Source organism: Ovis aries, chromosome X, assembly GCF_016772045.2.
Source record: "Ovis aries strain OAR_USU_Benz2616 breed Rambouillet chromosome X, ARS-UI_Ramb_v3.0, whole genome shotgun sequence".
Classification (NCBI taxonomy): Eukaryota; Metazoa; Chordata; class Mammalia; order Artiodactyla; family Bovidae; genus Ovis; species Ovis aries.
Window position 1 is genome coordinate 116,205,897 of NC_056080.1, and position 14,536 is coordinate 116,220,432.

Consider the following 14,536-nt stretch of genomic DNA (forward strand, 5'->3'; position numbering starts at 1 on the left):
CTTGCCTGTTATATAAGTATCTGACTTTACAAGTATGCTGTGACTCTAAGTGTAGGGAAAATATATTTATTATATTGTTTTCTTCAGTCACTAGCAGGGTAGTAGTAAATAGATGTTCATTAAATGTTGCTACTTGAATAATCTGTATATTAACATTTAATAGTTAAATTTTCTAATAACAGTAGAAAGGAAGAACTTAGGAGAAATAAAAAAAAATCTGTTAAAAACTAGTAATGTTTGTCCCAGGAATGTAAAGTTGGTTTACAATAAGGAAAAAAAATCCAATGTAAACGGAAAAGCCATGTAAACATAATAAAAGAGAAAAAACGTGATGTCTAGCAATAGATGCAGAAAAAGAATTTGAAAAAAATTTAAAATCCCTTCGCAATGTTAAAAAAGAATCCACCCAGGACAGGGAATCGAAGAGATTGTTCTCAATCTGATAAAGAACATTTATTTAAAACCTTCAGCCTGAACACTCTTCTCCTCAATTTGGGAACAAGTCAAACTGTCTTCTCTTATCATTTCTATTCACATTGTGCTGAAGGTGCTAGCCAGTGTAAGAAGGCAAGAGAGAAAGAAAGAGAGAAGGGAAAGAGATCAGGAAATGTGAAACTATCTTTCTGTGCAGATGACATGATGGTGTATGTAGAAAATCCTAAGGAATATACAAACTACTAAAACAAGTAAGAGGATTTAGCAAGGTTGCAGATCATAAGATCACCATACAGAATCACTGTATTTATGGATACTAGCAACAACACATTGAAAAATAAGATTAAAAACCCAAACAATACTATTTCCAGTAGCATCAGAACATCCATTATCTAACAAAATATCCAGAAAAGGACTTCTACTCTGAAAAAGCTCAAAATATTGCTGGGTGAAATTAAAAACCTAAACAAGACTTGATTGAAAGACTCAGTATTGTTCAAGCTATCCATTCTCCACAAGGTGATATATAAATGTAACAAAATCTTGACAAAGCTTCCAGCAGGCTATTTTGAGGAAAGAGAAAAGATGATCTGAAATTCTATATGGAAATCAAAGGATACAGAATAGCCAAAGTGACTTTGAAAAAGAACAAAGTTGAAGGACTAACACTATATTATTCCATAACTGACAAACTTGCAGCAATCAAGACAGTGTGATATTGGTATCAACATGGTCAAATAGATCAGTGGCACAAAGCAGAGTCTAGAAATAGATCACAAACATATAAAGAACTGAAATTTAACTAAGGTGCCAAAGCAATTCAGCAGGGGTGAAAGAAGATTTATTTCTCCCCAAATGGTGTGGCCTATGTAAAATACCTGTCTACAAAAAATGAATCTTTACTTCTATCTCATTATACGCTCAAAAATGAATTCTAAAGAGACTATAGACCCAAGCATAAAACTCAGGAACAAAGTTCATAGCAGAACATATCAGGCAACATCTTCACAGTCTCGAGGTAAGGAAGGATTTCTCAGACCAAACATACACACACCCACACACCCACCCACACCCACACCCCCATCCACACAAATAAACCATTAAAAAAGAGTCAATTGGACTTTATCAAAACCAAAACTTTTCGCTCAATAAAAGACTTAGTGAAGAAAATACATAAACGAATCCAACACTGGTAAATAATCTGCAGCACATATATCTGACGATGGGCTTATATCCAGAATATAGAAATAACTCCCAAAAATCAACAACAACAAAAATAATACAATTTTTAAAATGGGCAAAAGAATTGAACAAACATTCCACAAAAGATAAATGAAAGACAAAGACCGCGTGAAAAATGCTCAACACCATTAGGCATTAGAGAAATACAATGAAAACACAGTGAGATACCACTTCCTGTCTACTAGGATGGCAAAAATATGAAAAGATTAGCAACAGCTAATGGTGGTGAGGAAGTGAAGCAGCTGGAACTGTCATCCACTGTTGGTATATAAAGTGGCCCAACCTCTTTTAAAAACTGACAATTTCATATAAAGTTACATAGAAAACTTCCTGAGGAACCAGCAGGGTATTTACTCAAGAAAAATTAAAGCATATGCCCATAAAGGGTCACAGATGAGAATGTTTAAAGCAGCCTTATTCATAACAGTCCCAAACTGGAAGCAATCCAAAATCCTTCCACAGGAGAATGGGTTTTAAAATGTTATATCGAGAGAATAGAATATTTAGCCAGGAAGAAGAACTTATGATTTACTCCACAACATGGATGTATCTCAAAAAATTTCTGCCAACCAAAAGAGGCAGATACAAAAGGTAGATACTGAATGATTTCATTTTTATGACACCAAATACTGTTTAAAGTAATCTATATCAGATATTGGGGCCGGGCAGACTGACAGGAAATGGGCGCAATGGAACTTTCTGGGCTAATGCACATGTTCTACTTTTTGGTTTCTCGTGATAATGTGTTACCATGGCGTTATATGGGTGTAGACAACTGTCAAAATTCATCAAGTTGTCCACCTAATATGTGTGCATTTTACTGTATACTAATTTATCTTTAAAACTATTTCAACTCAAAAGTCAGAAATGCAGTCATAAAAACAAACTAAATTATTAATGGCTTAATTCACCTACTTAAAGAAGCCACTAAATGAACAATAGTTTGTATCTTTCATTTCAATGAAACTTGTAAATCAGTGGCAGTTATTTTCCATTGGCTAGGGCACGAGGAAGAAGCCCTATTATATAAACCGAAACATAAAATGGCACTATGGAGAATATGATTCTATCTGTATACCTGAAATGAAAAGCACATATAAATTACTACTGTAGAACACAAAAGAGTTCCAACAAATGTCTTTACATAGGAAACTGATTATAGCTCTTGACTAATAAGACATATTATTACTTTTCCTTGGAGTACAAAAAAGGGTCAGGCTTAAGGCCACTTCTATGACTAAGCTGAAGCTGCTGTTTGGAAAAAAAGGACATAACTGCAGTTGTGCTAATCCATTTATCTCCCATGAACTCCCTGGAATCTTCCTGCTCTAAGCCCACACAAACTGGACATCTTACATGAAAATCATCTAACTAAAACCCCAAAAATGAATTCATTTACTCCAGGCTTCACAGTCAAGCAATGAACTGGGATTAAAATTCAAGGATCTGATTCTCTGTTATGATTAATTAATCCAGCAAACACGGTTTAAACATCAACTCTTCTAAGTTATGGGAGTAAAAGCCAAGTTTACTATCCAGTTGGTCAGTGATAAAGCCTGACATTTATGTAGCACTTAATGACTTATAAAGAACCTTCATGTTTATTGTGAAGTGACCAGGATAGTATTTTTATCTTTATTTTATTATTTTTTCACTTAAGAAATATCTATTGATTTCATACAATCATTTGGGGATTCTCGGGTAGTGCAGACAATGAAGAATATACCTGCAATGCAGGCGACCCAGGTTTGATCCCTGGGTCGGGAAGAGGCCCTGGAGAAGGAAATGGCAACCCACTCCAGCATTTTTGAGGCTAGACGGGCTCCTACTGTTATGAATCTTTTTTCTTTTTAATTGGAGGATAATTGCTTTACAATGTTGTATTCATTTCTGCCACACAACATGAGTCAGTCATTAAGTGTGTGTGTGTGTGTGTGTGTGTGTGTGTGTGTGTGTGTGTGTGTACCCTCTCTCTTGAGCCTGCCTCCCACCCCCAGCTCCTAGCCCTCTAGGTCATCACGGAGCACCGGGTTGAGCTCCCTGTGTATACAGCAACTTCCCACTAGCTATCTGTTTTACATATGGTCAGGTATATGTTTTAATGCTACTCTCTCAATTCATCCCACCCTCTCTTTCCCCCGACTGTGTCCACAAGTCCGCTCTCTACATCCGTGCCTCTAGTTATACTGCTGAGGAGAGAGTCATAGAGAAGTAGTAGGCAGAAAAAAAAAGGGGTAGGAGGTAAAGCATCTAGGCATAGATCATTTTAGCGAAATGAACCAGAGCTAGCTTGAAAGTGCTTATATTTAAAAAATACAGTTCATAGAGTACAAAGTGTGTCTCTATTACTTTAAGCTGCTGCTGTTTATGTTTCTTAATACTACCTTAAAAAAATTCATTTCTATGGGCCTGCAAGCACTTCAGTTGCCCTCCTTTTGTTGTTTCTTTGCTTGGTCTTCACATTCCTTAAATGTGAACATCACTGTGATTCAGTTCTTGGTTCTCTGGTCTTCACTTGCTATATTATCTCCTATTAGTGTGCTTTGCTTCTCACACAGCTATGACTTCCAGATGTAGCTCCGCAACCCTGATCTCTCTCTTTAGATTCAGTTCTTAATGTCTAATGACCTGATGTTGTTTCCATTTCAATAACCTTCTACTGATACTTCAAATTCAACACTCATCAAAACATGGAATTCAACACCTTCCCTGTAAAATCATCCATCCATCATTTCTCTATAAATATCCAAACCTGAAATCTCAGTGCTACTTTTGACTCTTCTCCTATATAGCCAGCAAGTCTTCCTCTTTTCCTCAGTGGTCCCTGAACCTGTCACAAGCTCGGTTTAGGCCTGGCTGCTTCACATTTGGACACTTAGGGCAGGCCACATTCCAGCCTCTGCCCCCAGCCGCCATCCATCGACCTCCAATACATTTCCCACATTACCACCAATTTAACCTATCTTCCTGCTTCATTTCATCTTGTTATTATTCTGCTCAAAAACCTTTGACAGCAATTCAACATTCTAATCAATAAAGTCCAGACAAAGTTTCTCCAATTCAGACCTCCACTACTGCTCTTTCCTATGAGAACCCAATGGCTTAGCCAAAATGATCCATTTACTCTGCCCCCTAAAATACGCCTTACCCTTTCCCACCTCTTCCCTTTTATCCCAGCTATTCTCCGCTGCTGCTGAAAACGACTTCAGGGTATCCTCATTCTTTAAACCTCTCTCTAGTCCTAACTATCCTCAGCCCAAAGCTATCTCTCACCTTTGACTCTGCATATTGTCTGTATTATTCAAATGGCACTGTCTTGCTTTTCTCCATTTTATGTAGGGGGGTTGTCTCTTTAGGTAGACTCTGGAGGTCAGGGATCAGCCATATCTAATTATTTTATACCTCTTCTATCACCAAGTCCAAAGCCTTATTGAGCAAGTGACAACTTCAGGTGTTTACTATCCATATGAAGCTCAGAGCAGAAATTTTCCATCTTTAAAACACCTGGAAGCCTCCTCTCTTCAGCTGTTACACTGTTAACTCTATTTTTTATGGAGGTGTCTTCAAAGTATGGTACCTGTGATCTGGTTACTGGGAAGGTGATTGGATGATGATACATGGTACATTTCTAAAACCAGACAGAAAGAACCGTTGCAGAGATAGGGCTCCACAATCCAAAAACGGACATCTGATCCCTGGGTGGTTTTAATCGTTATAGTTCATCAACCCTTGGCAAAGTTTGGCAAAGTCGCTCAGTCGTGTCCGATGGTTTGCGATCCCATGGACTGTAGCCCTCCAGGCTCCTCTGTCCATGGGATTTTCCAGGCAATAGTACTGGAGTGAATTGCCATTTCCTTCTCCAGGGGATCTTCCCAACTCAGGGATCGAACCCTGGTCTCCCACATTGTAGACAGACACTTTACCATGTGAGCCACCAAGGAAGTCCCATCAACCCTTAGTTACCTTTCAAACTGAGTTAGCTGTAATAATTTCTTAATGTAAATATATTTGAAGAAGTTACATTTATCTAACTGACAATGGAGGCCCTGGAGTCTTACTTCACTATAATGGACATCCATCATTCCAGCATCCTCCTTCATTGCTCCTTCTTCATCTATGTTGGGAGTAATTTTCTTGAAGGCTGAACATCCATTAGGGAATAATTCTGTGTAAATAAAAAGCAGTGAAGTAAATTTACTTTTTAAATGTGTTTTGTAAATGAAAGACAGACTTACATGGATTACCTATCCTTAAAAAATAAACACATACTTTTGGGAAGGAACGAAGTCATAAGTGCAATTTTCTGTTTGTTACCAAAAAAAAAAAAAAAACTTTTTTTTACCAACTCTATCTACTATATATCCAACCAGTCTTTTCCCCAAATGATGAGCTCAAGGTACTTACAAATAAGTTTCATTCTCTTGACTATCCCTCATCTGCAATGCTTGATATAGTAAAAGTTTCCTGATATGATCTATTTATTGACTATGCCAAAGCCTTTGACCGCGTGGATCACAATAAACTGTGGAAAATTCTGAAAGAGATGGGAATACCAGAACACCTGACCTGCCTCTTGAGAAACCTGTACATAGATGAGGAGGTAACATTTAGAACCGGACATGGAACAATAGACTGGTTCCAAATAGGAAAAGGAGTAGGTCAAGGCTGTATATTGTCACCCTACTGAGTTAACTTATATGCAGAGTACATCATGAGAAACGCTGGGCTGGAGGAAGCACAAGCTGGAAGCAAGATTGCTGGGATGGCATCTGGTCCCATCATTTCATGGCAAATAGATGGGGAAATAGTGGCTGACTTTATTTTGGGGGGCTCCAAAATCACTACAGATGGTGATTGCAGCCATGAAATTAAAGGACACTTACTCATTGGAAGCAGAGTTATGACCAACCTAGACAAAATATTGAAAAGCAGAGACATTACTTTATCAACAAAGGTCCATCTAGTCAATGCTATGTTTTGTCCAGTAGTCATGTTTGGATGTGAGAGTTGGACTATAAGGAAAGCTGAGCACAGAAGAATTGATGCTTTTGGACTGTGATGTTAGAGAAGACTCTTGAGAGTCCCCTGGACTGCAAGTAGATCCATCCAGTCCATCATAAAGGAGATCAGTCCTGGGTGTTCATTGGAAGGACTGATGTTGAAGCTGAAACTCCAGTACTCTGGCAACCTGATGCGAAGAGCTGACTCATTTGAAAAGACCCTGATCTTGCAAATGATTGAAGGCAGGAGAAGGGGACAACAGAGGATGAGATGGTTAGATGGCATCACCAACTCAATGGACATGAGTTTGGGTAAACTCCGGGAGTTGGTGATGGACAGGGAAACCTGGCAGGTTGCAGTTCATGGGGTCGCAAAGAGTTGGACACGACTGGGCAACTGAACTGAACTGAATATGATCTAAAAATTATTAACACTTTGATCCTGTGTATGTTTATCTTCTGTCACCTAAACAAAGAGGGCATGTACTTTTCAGGTAAACATTGAATGAGCTTTTATAATCATCTCTAGTTCCTTGTTTTACTGGAGAATTGGAAAAGTGCCCTAGGACTTGTAAAGAGAGACAGGAAATAAAATAGATGCCAGGGATAAGGGATCCTCAGAGAAACAGGATGGGGCACTGGAAGAACTAGAGGTTTTGAACTTAGACAGACCCAGTTTTATCATTAACTGTGTGATTTTAGACATGTTTTTCTCTCTAGGACTGTATCTGTAAAACAGATGACAACTACTTATAAGAATTCAGTGAAATGTAAAGTGTTTATAGTGGTACCTAACATACAACAACCGTTTAATAAATTTGATTTACCAAAGCTACCAATAAGTAAACTAGGTTTCTGAAGATAAAATTAAATAATTGCTAGCAGTTGGTATAGTGACTGCTGTTGGGTCAACTGGGAGGTTAAGTGGTGAGCCCCAGCTGAAAACTATTGCTGTAGGATTGTGGACCGAACTGTTACCATGAAACAAGAGTCTGGGGATAGAAGGCCACATGGTTGCCCTACAGATTTTGCACTTAGGAACATGTCCAAACAATCTTGCTGTGGTTGCATTTACCCCTATATAAGTGGGTTGTCACTTTAAAGAAAAATTCAGTCTCCTTATAACAGAATCTGCTAGTCAGCAGAAAATCACTGGTCATAAAGGGAACAGCTTTTGCCATCTACTGTTCTACAATCTAATAGTGATGCTTAGAAATGATGATGTTCTCACGACTAAATATTTGGTAAGCTTCCTGGTGTTAGAGGATGGAGAAGGAAGAAGGAAGCTTTAAGAAAGCCAAACCTCATACTGAGATTCTTCAGCATTCTGATGGAAAAAGGGTCATGTATCATGGCTTGGTCTATGGGACACTCGTTCAGTAGCAGTGCATTGCGAGAACTTTTTGAAATTTAGGAGAAAACATCCCACTTGATTCATAAAGTGAAGGGTTAGTTAGGCAGTTAAGGAAGAGGCCCCCAGAACTTGAGAACAGGTAAAGAATGTAGTCCTTAACAAGGAAAAGAGTCAACCGCCTGAAGGGCTCAGGCAGCTACATCCATGACTGGGGGAAAAATTCTGTCTACTCTGAGGATATTATTATTTTAAATGATTCCCACATCCAGGGTTTCTAGAAAAGGCCGGGATTCAGGAGAGGATAAAAAGGGGCCAAAGCATCTCAGGAAAGGGTCTTTCGATGTGTATCTCAAGTAGAGGGAGGGTAAATTATGGTTCCTGTCAGAAACAAACAGGTTGAGAGCTACTTTTGGACTCTCTGGTCTACATCATTTGGTGTAAAGACTATTCTTAAGGATTTTTTCAGCTTCAGAGCCCACTCTTCTTGCTAAATGCATTGTCTTGATTCCTATGCCTGATGATGCATCTTCAATTAGACAAGCACATATATATACACAAACACACACATATGCATATATATAAATATATATGTCCTTGTTTAAGTTATCAACCCCACCAAACTATCCAATGATAAGAGGACTCTTTTTTGTGGGTCTTCAAAATGCTTGGGGAAAACTTTGATTCCCTTTAGTCTTGTTTCAGATGAAACAAGTTACTAAATCTAGGCCAGTGTAAATGTGTGAGGGCTCTTCTGTAGCCCTATGGAGCATTATGTCACATGGTCTTGAAGAGTCTGCTTTAACTCTTTCTGGAATGTGACCTGGATTCCTGATTCTGCCCTTCAGAGCTGTGGCTTCTGTTTTCCTGATGTTATCCTAGGGCAAGCAAGATGCAAACTGTCCAACTAGACCACTACCTTGAGCACGAATGGTCCCGTGAACAAAGTGGAGGAGAGTTTGGAGGGTGGGAAAGCTACCCTTGCTAAAATAAGACTGCTAGTTAGAAGAGGATTAGCACATAAGAACCTCAGGTGGAGGGCTAAAGGGGAAAGGCTGTAACTGGGAAGGAACTGAGGAAAGGAAAAGCTACGCAGAACAAGCTGTCAGATCCCGGGTGTAGAGACTTGGGAAAGGGACCAACATTACCCTATAAGGCATGACAAGAACAGACTCTATGGGAAAGGAGATTCCTTTTCCTGGGGTGATGGAGGAGCTCTTCAGGCCTGAAGCTTTGCTGAATCTCAGAGGCTCTGTGGTGGTGGAAGAATCACACTTGATTCTTGTCTACCCTGGGGGAAACAGCTGTGCACTGTCTCAGGAAGACAAGAGGAAGAGGTACAGGAGTCTAGTCTCCAGAGAATGACACCTCGAACATGTTGAGGTTTGCAGACAAAGTAGAAGTAAGGAAATTTAGATCCGTTTTTTGATCATGTATTTTGGGGACTGGGAGTAACTAACACCTCCTATCACCGCTTAGAGGTAACTTAGGAAAAGGGAAGAAAATGCGATCCCTGAGATCTCTGGTACAAAGAGCCAGAGCTCTGGCTGAAAGAAGTCTGCGGGTGGGGGTGAGGCAGGGAGCACTGCGCCTCTCTCCCCACCTTGCCTTTCAGTTCAGCGCCTGAAGCCTGAGAAGCAGGATCCAGAAATGGCCCTGCTCTGCAGTCCCCTCGGGATGCCCGGGGACCAGGTCTTGGCTCACTCAGCCCACCACCCAATGGCACAAACTAGTTTTTTCCTTAAAAACTCTAAACAGGAGAACATCTGTCTCCAATGCGCCAGCTGTAGCGTTTCGTTCCATCTTGATGAAAATAAAGCTTTATGATGACTTAAACAGAAATGGCATAGAACTTCGAGAAAACTGAAAAATTTTGGCAATTGATATGTCAGAGATTTTGTCTTAATCATAAAAGGATATTTGATAGAAATCAAAGGTTTCTACAATTGCTCTATCATGTTTGATAAATAAGTCTGTCTTAAGTGTAAATGGAAATTTTTCTTTCAATCCTGCACTCAAATGTACTTTTATTTACTCTGTGAATATCCAGGTCTTACCTAGGTGATGGATTTCTCAGACTGGAAGACAGGTTAACAGATTAAGATTTTAACTTGTGTTTTAACACTAGTGGTTTACCTTGGCATGACTATGATACTTTAATTACAAAATTTACAAAATTAGGTGTTTCGGATCATTCAAATGAAGGAAGTGAAGGGAGGGAAACCCTAGGATTTTACTACTGCCACAATTTCAGAATAAGATTTTTTAGTTTAAGTGAGTAGAATTTTCCAGGCTTAAAAATAGATGGTACCTATAAATAAATATGTAAACTTCTCCTAAATTTAACATTACTTTTGTTAAAATGCAAAACATCCTTTTTTCCTATGCAGAGAAGGGCTCTTTGATTTCTACGAAGGATAAATTCAGAAACAACAACAAAAAAACAACAACCCTTGAAGGTTTTGTAAAATCAGTATTTAAATGATCGGTTAAAAGCACTGTTTCCACTTCTTGAAACATGTCACACTGTTTGCTGTTCAGGCTGGCTGCCTCAAGCTAATGTCCAAAAAAATTCACAGCAAATTTATATACTTCAGTTCCTATTTTCTCCAATCCTAGAGTTATAATTCTAAAGCTTAAGAACTGATAATACAGAGAAATAATTCTTGATTTTTGCTTAGTTTTAAGGTCGTTGCCCCTCTGAAAATATTCTAAGGAAATACTTTAATATAGTTCACTATTTTCAGTATCTAATGGGTGTAGGTTTCTACTTAGTAGACATAAAACTCTTATTTCAAATTTCTACTAATTGAAAAGATGAGATAATATTAACCTTATATATGTGAAAGTGAAAGTGAAGTCGCTCAGTCGTGTCCGACTCTTTGTGACCCAGTGGTCTGTAGCCTACCAGGCTCCTCCATCCATGGGATTCTCCAGTCAAGAATACTGGAGTGGGTTGCCATTTTCTTCTCCAGGGGTATATATGTGAAAGCCATACCTAAAACCTTAATTAGTTGTGTTTAGGGGTTTCATAGTTGTTAGTTTATTTTTAACTGCAGGTGTGCAATTTCAGTATTTGTTTTTATGGCAATTTCACAGGCATACCAGTGATGTAGGGAAAAGAAGCCTCAAACAAGGCCTTCTGTTGATACTTAATCTTGTTCTCCACTTTAAAAGCACATATGTAGTAAAAAGAAAACACTAGAGCATGTCAATTTCAAACATATGATTGTTGAAAAGAAATTCAGTATCAAACAGAAGGTGGTTAATTTAATATGCAAGTAAAATGAATCATTTTAGTTATGCCATTTTGTTTGTGAAGAAAAATACCTGGTTAACTATAGAAATTCTCTAATTAAAACATAAAACATGGTTGTGTTCTCATAGCCAAAACCAGAGTGATGTGACTCCCACAAGATGGTTTCATTTTGCGGTAATGTTACTCATTTGACTGCCTTCAAGGAAATATTGAGTTGGCCAAAAAATTCTTTTGGGGTTTTCCATATGATGTTACAAGAAACCCAAATGAAGTTTCTGGCCAACTTCATTGCAATTATGATCGACAGTGGGAGATTTCTTTGCAGTGTCCAATGTCAATCAATTTTTAAAAAACTTTTTATTTTGTATTGGAATAGAGCCCTATAATAATGCTGTGACAGTTTCAGGTGGACAGCAAAGGGCTCAGCCATACATATATGTGTATCTGTTCTCTTAACTCAACCGTTTTACTCTTTAAGTAGTTAGTTGTTACAGTAGTCAACAATACTAATTTTGGAAAGAGAAGCTTTCAGGCAGATTCCTGAATTAGACTTGTTGAATCCTGAGCCCTGTAAGACCATGACTCCTTTTGTGGATGCCCCCCACCACCAGCCCTACAACCAGCCCCAGCTCTATTGAGACACAATTGATATTGAACACTGTGTACATTTAAGGTGTATGTGTTGATTTGAGGCATGTATATATTGTGAAATGACTACCACATTAGAGTTCATCACCACACATAATTACCATTTTGGACAGACTAAAAACATTTAAGATCTACTTTCTTAGCAACGTTCAAGTATATAACAAAATCTTCTTCACTATAATCACTATATACATTAGATATCCAGAACATATTCATCCTGTAAGTGGAAATTTGTACCCTTTGACCAAAATCACCCTATTTTTGGTATCCCTCTGGCTACCACCATTCTACTTTCTGCAGCTGCAAGTTTGGCTTAAGATTCCCCATATAAGTAACACTGTACAGTATTTGTCTTTCTCTTTCTCAGATTTATTTCACTTAGCATGATACTCTCAACATCCATCTGTGTTGTCACAAATAGTAGGATTTCCTTCTTTCCTTTGACTACATGAACCATATCTTCTTCATCCATACATATGGATCCATTTCATGTTTCCATAATACTAATTAGCATCGTTTCACTTCAATAGGAAGAACTTTTCTCAGCATTTCTTGGAAGACAGGTCTAGTGGTGATGGACTCCCTCAGCTTTTGTTTTCCTGGAAAAGTACTGATCTGTCTATTTCTGAAGGACAAATTTGCTGGATGGAGTATCCTTGGTTGGCAGTTATTTTTCCCTTTCAGAACTTGAAACATATCATCCTACCCTCTCCTAGCCTGTAAGGTTTCTGCTGATAGCATCCCACAGATCATGTAGGCTTTCTTCACTCTTCATCCTTATCTTCTCCTTTGACTCAATAATTTCAAAGGTCTAGTATTTTAATGCAGATTAGTACTTCTCCTTGATCCATTCTGTTTTTAATATTCTCTATTTCAGTTTTAACTTCATTCATTGTATTTGTAAGTGCCAGAAAATGTTTGGCTCTTTTTATGAGATTTCCATCTGTTTAACTCCTCATTTTGTCTGTGTATTATTTTCCTGATTTTACTAAATTTTCTATTTTATTGTAGTTCATTAAGCTTCCTTAGAAAAGCTATTTTGAATTCTTTATTAGACAAATTGCAGATCTCCATGTCTTTCTTACTATAAGATTATTGTGATCCTTTGGGGGTGTTATATTTCCTTCATTTTTCATGTTCCTTGAAATTCTGCATTGCTATCTTCACACTTTAAATGGCAGCTACCTTCAACCAATTTTACTGACTGAGGGTGAAAAATACTTTCCATCTGTCCTGCTAGGGATTCTGAGGCTTTCGTAGACCTTCTATGCATATACCTGCTCTGCAATTCTGGCTCCCACATATGACAGAATTCATAACCACATATGTCTTTTCCCCATCACGTATCACACAAGGTCAGGTGCAAACAGCCTCCCATTTGATTTCCCAAGGGTGGTGCTACTTGTGTTCTCTCCCTGGCCCACAAACTCTGGCTGGCTTTCTGCACATGCTCAGTATCCATCTGCCAGAGCTGGCTCTCACTGCCTTCAGCAGCAAGCACATAGATCCAGCTACAGGATGGAGGAGAGTGTGGTTGAGGCACATGGAGCACAGGGGGTGCCTGTGGGCCAGTGGAGGATCCACAGGCTAAATATCTCTAGGGATGTGTTGGCAGGCTTTTTCATGGAGTCCGTGATGTGGTTAGTAGGGTCTGTTTGCGTGTAATGCCCTCTAAGAATCCTATCTGCTGCTCCCTCAGCCTCTTCCTGCCTCTGTCATTCAGCTCACAAATCAGTACTCTGGATAGAGCAAGAGAGAAATGGGCCTCTTTGGGAGCATCCTGTGCTGCTGGGAAACACAGCACCCCTTCATATGCTCTCACTTTTCCCTGCGTTAGAAATCAAGGGTGAGAAAGTCTCTCTTGGCACTGAGCTGTGCCACCTTGTGGAAAAGGTGACATGAATAAATCAAACTATTCCTCTGACCCTCTTCAATGCATTCAAACTTGTATAATTTTTGCTCCAATAGCATGCTGGAACTTCTCCACTGGACTTCTGGACTTCTCCCAAGGCTTTCTAGTCTGTAGATGATTATCAAAACAAGTGTTCCCCAGGGGATCCTAGACTGCAGCTGACAGGGGCTGGAGCCAGCTCATAGACCACTGCAAGGTCCACAGACAGCACACAGGTCTGTCTGCCCATTACCTGATACATGGGTAGGTAAAATTCCTCCAGGTCCCTTAGTATGTGGGGCTGGATCCCACAGCTCCCACAAAGGCACTTCATCCATGTATGGATGCCAAATTGTTCTTGAGATGGGTATACAAACAAACGACATATTACAGGGCCATCTAGCTGATGTGTGAACTCCCTTTTTTGTCTTTTTAGCATTTTTTAAAATATATTTCTTTCTTTATTTGCCTGCACTGGGTCTTAGTTGTAGCAGGTGGGACCTTTAGTTGTGGCATGCAGGATCTGATTCCCTGACCAGGGACAGAACATGAACCCTGCACTGGGAGTGCAGGGAAGTCCTCTCAACTCCCTTTTAATACCAAGATTCTGTTATACTAAAATGGCTGTACAGATAGAATTCATGGACAGTTGTTGGTAAAGTTGGGGCAGACGGGGGAAAATAAGTTATGTATGTTATCCAGAGCTTCCC

General features: G+C 39.1%; 1 protein-coding gene across 3 annotated transcripts in view; it reads right to left on the bottom strand.

The window, feature by feature from the left end:
• Positions 1-14,536, bottom strand: part of LOC101108113 (dedicator of cytokinesis protein 11) — a 211,353-nt gene that overhangs the window by 22,868 nt on the left and 173,949 nt on the right. For all 3 annotated transcript variants that reach the window (XM_027963225.2, XM_027963224.2, XM_042242184.2), the window contains one exon: positions 5,736-5,842. In XM_027963225.2, the coding sequence (XP_027819026.1) occupies positions 5,736-5,842 (107 nt within the window). The remainder of the gene's footprint in view (positions 1-5,735; positions 5,843-14,536) is intronic.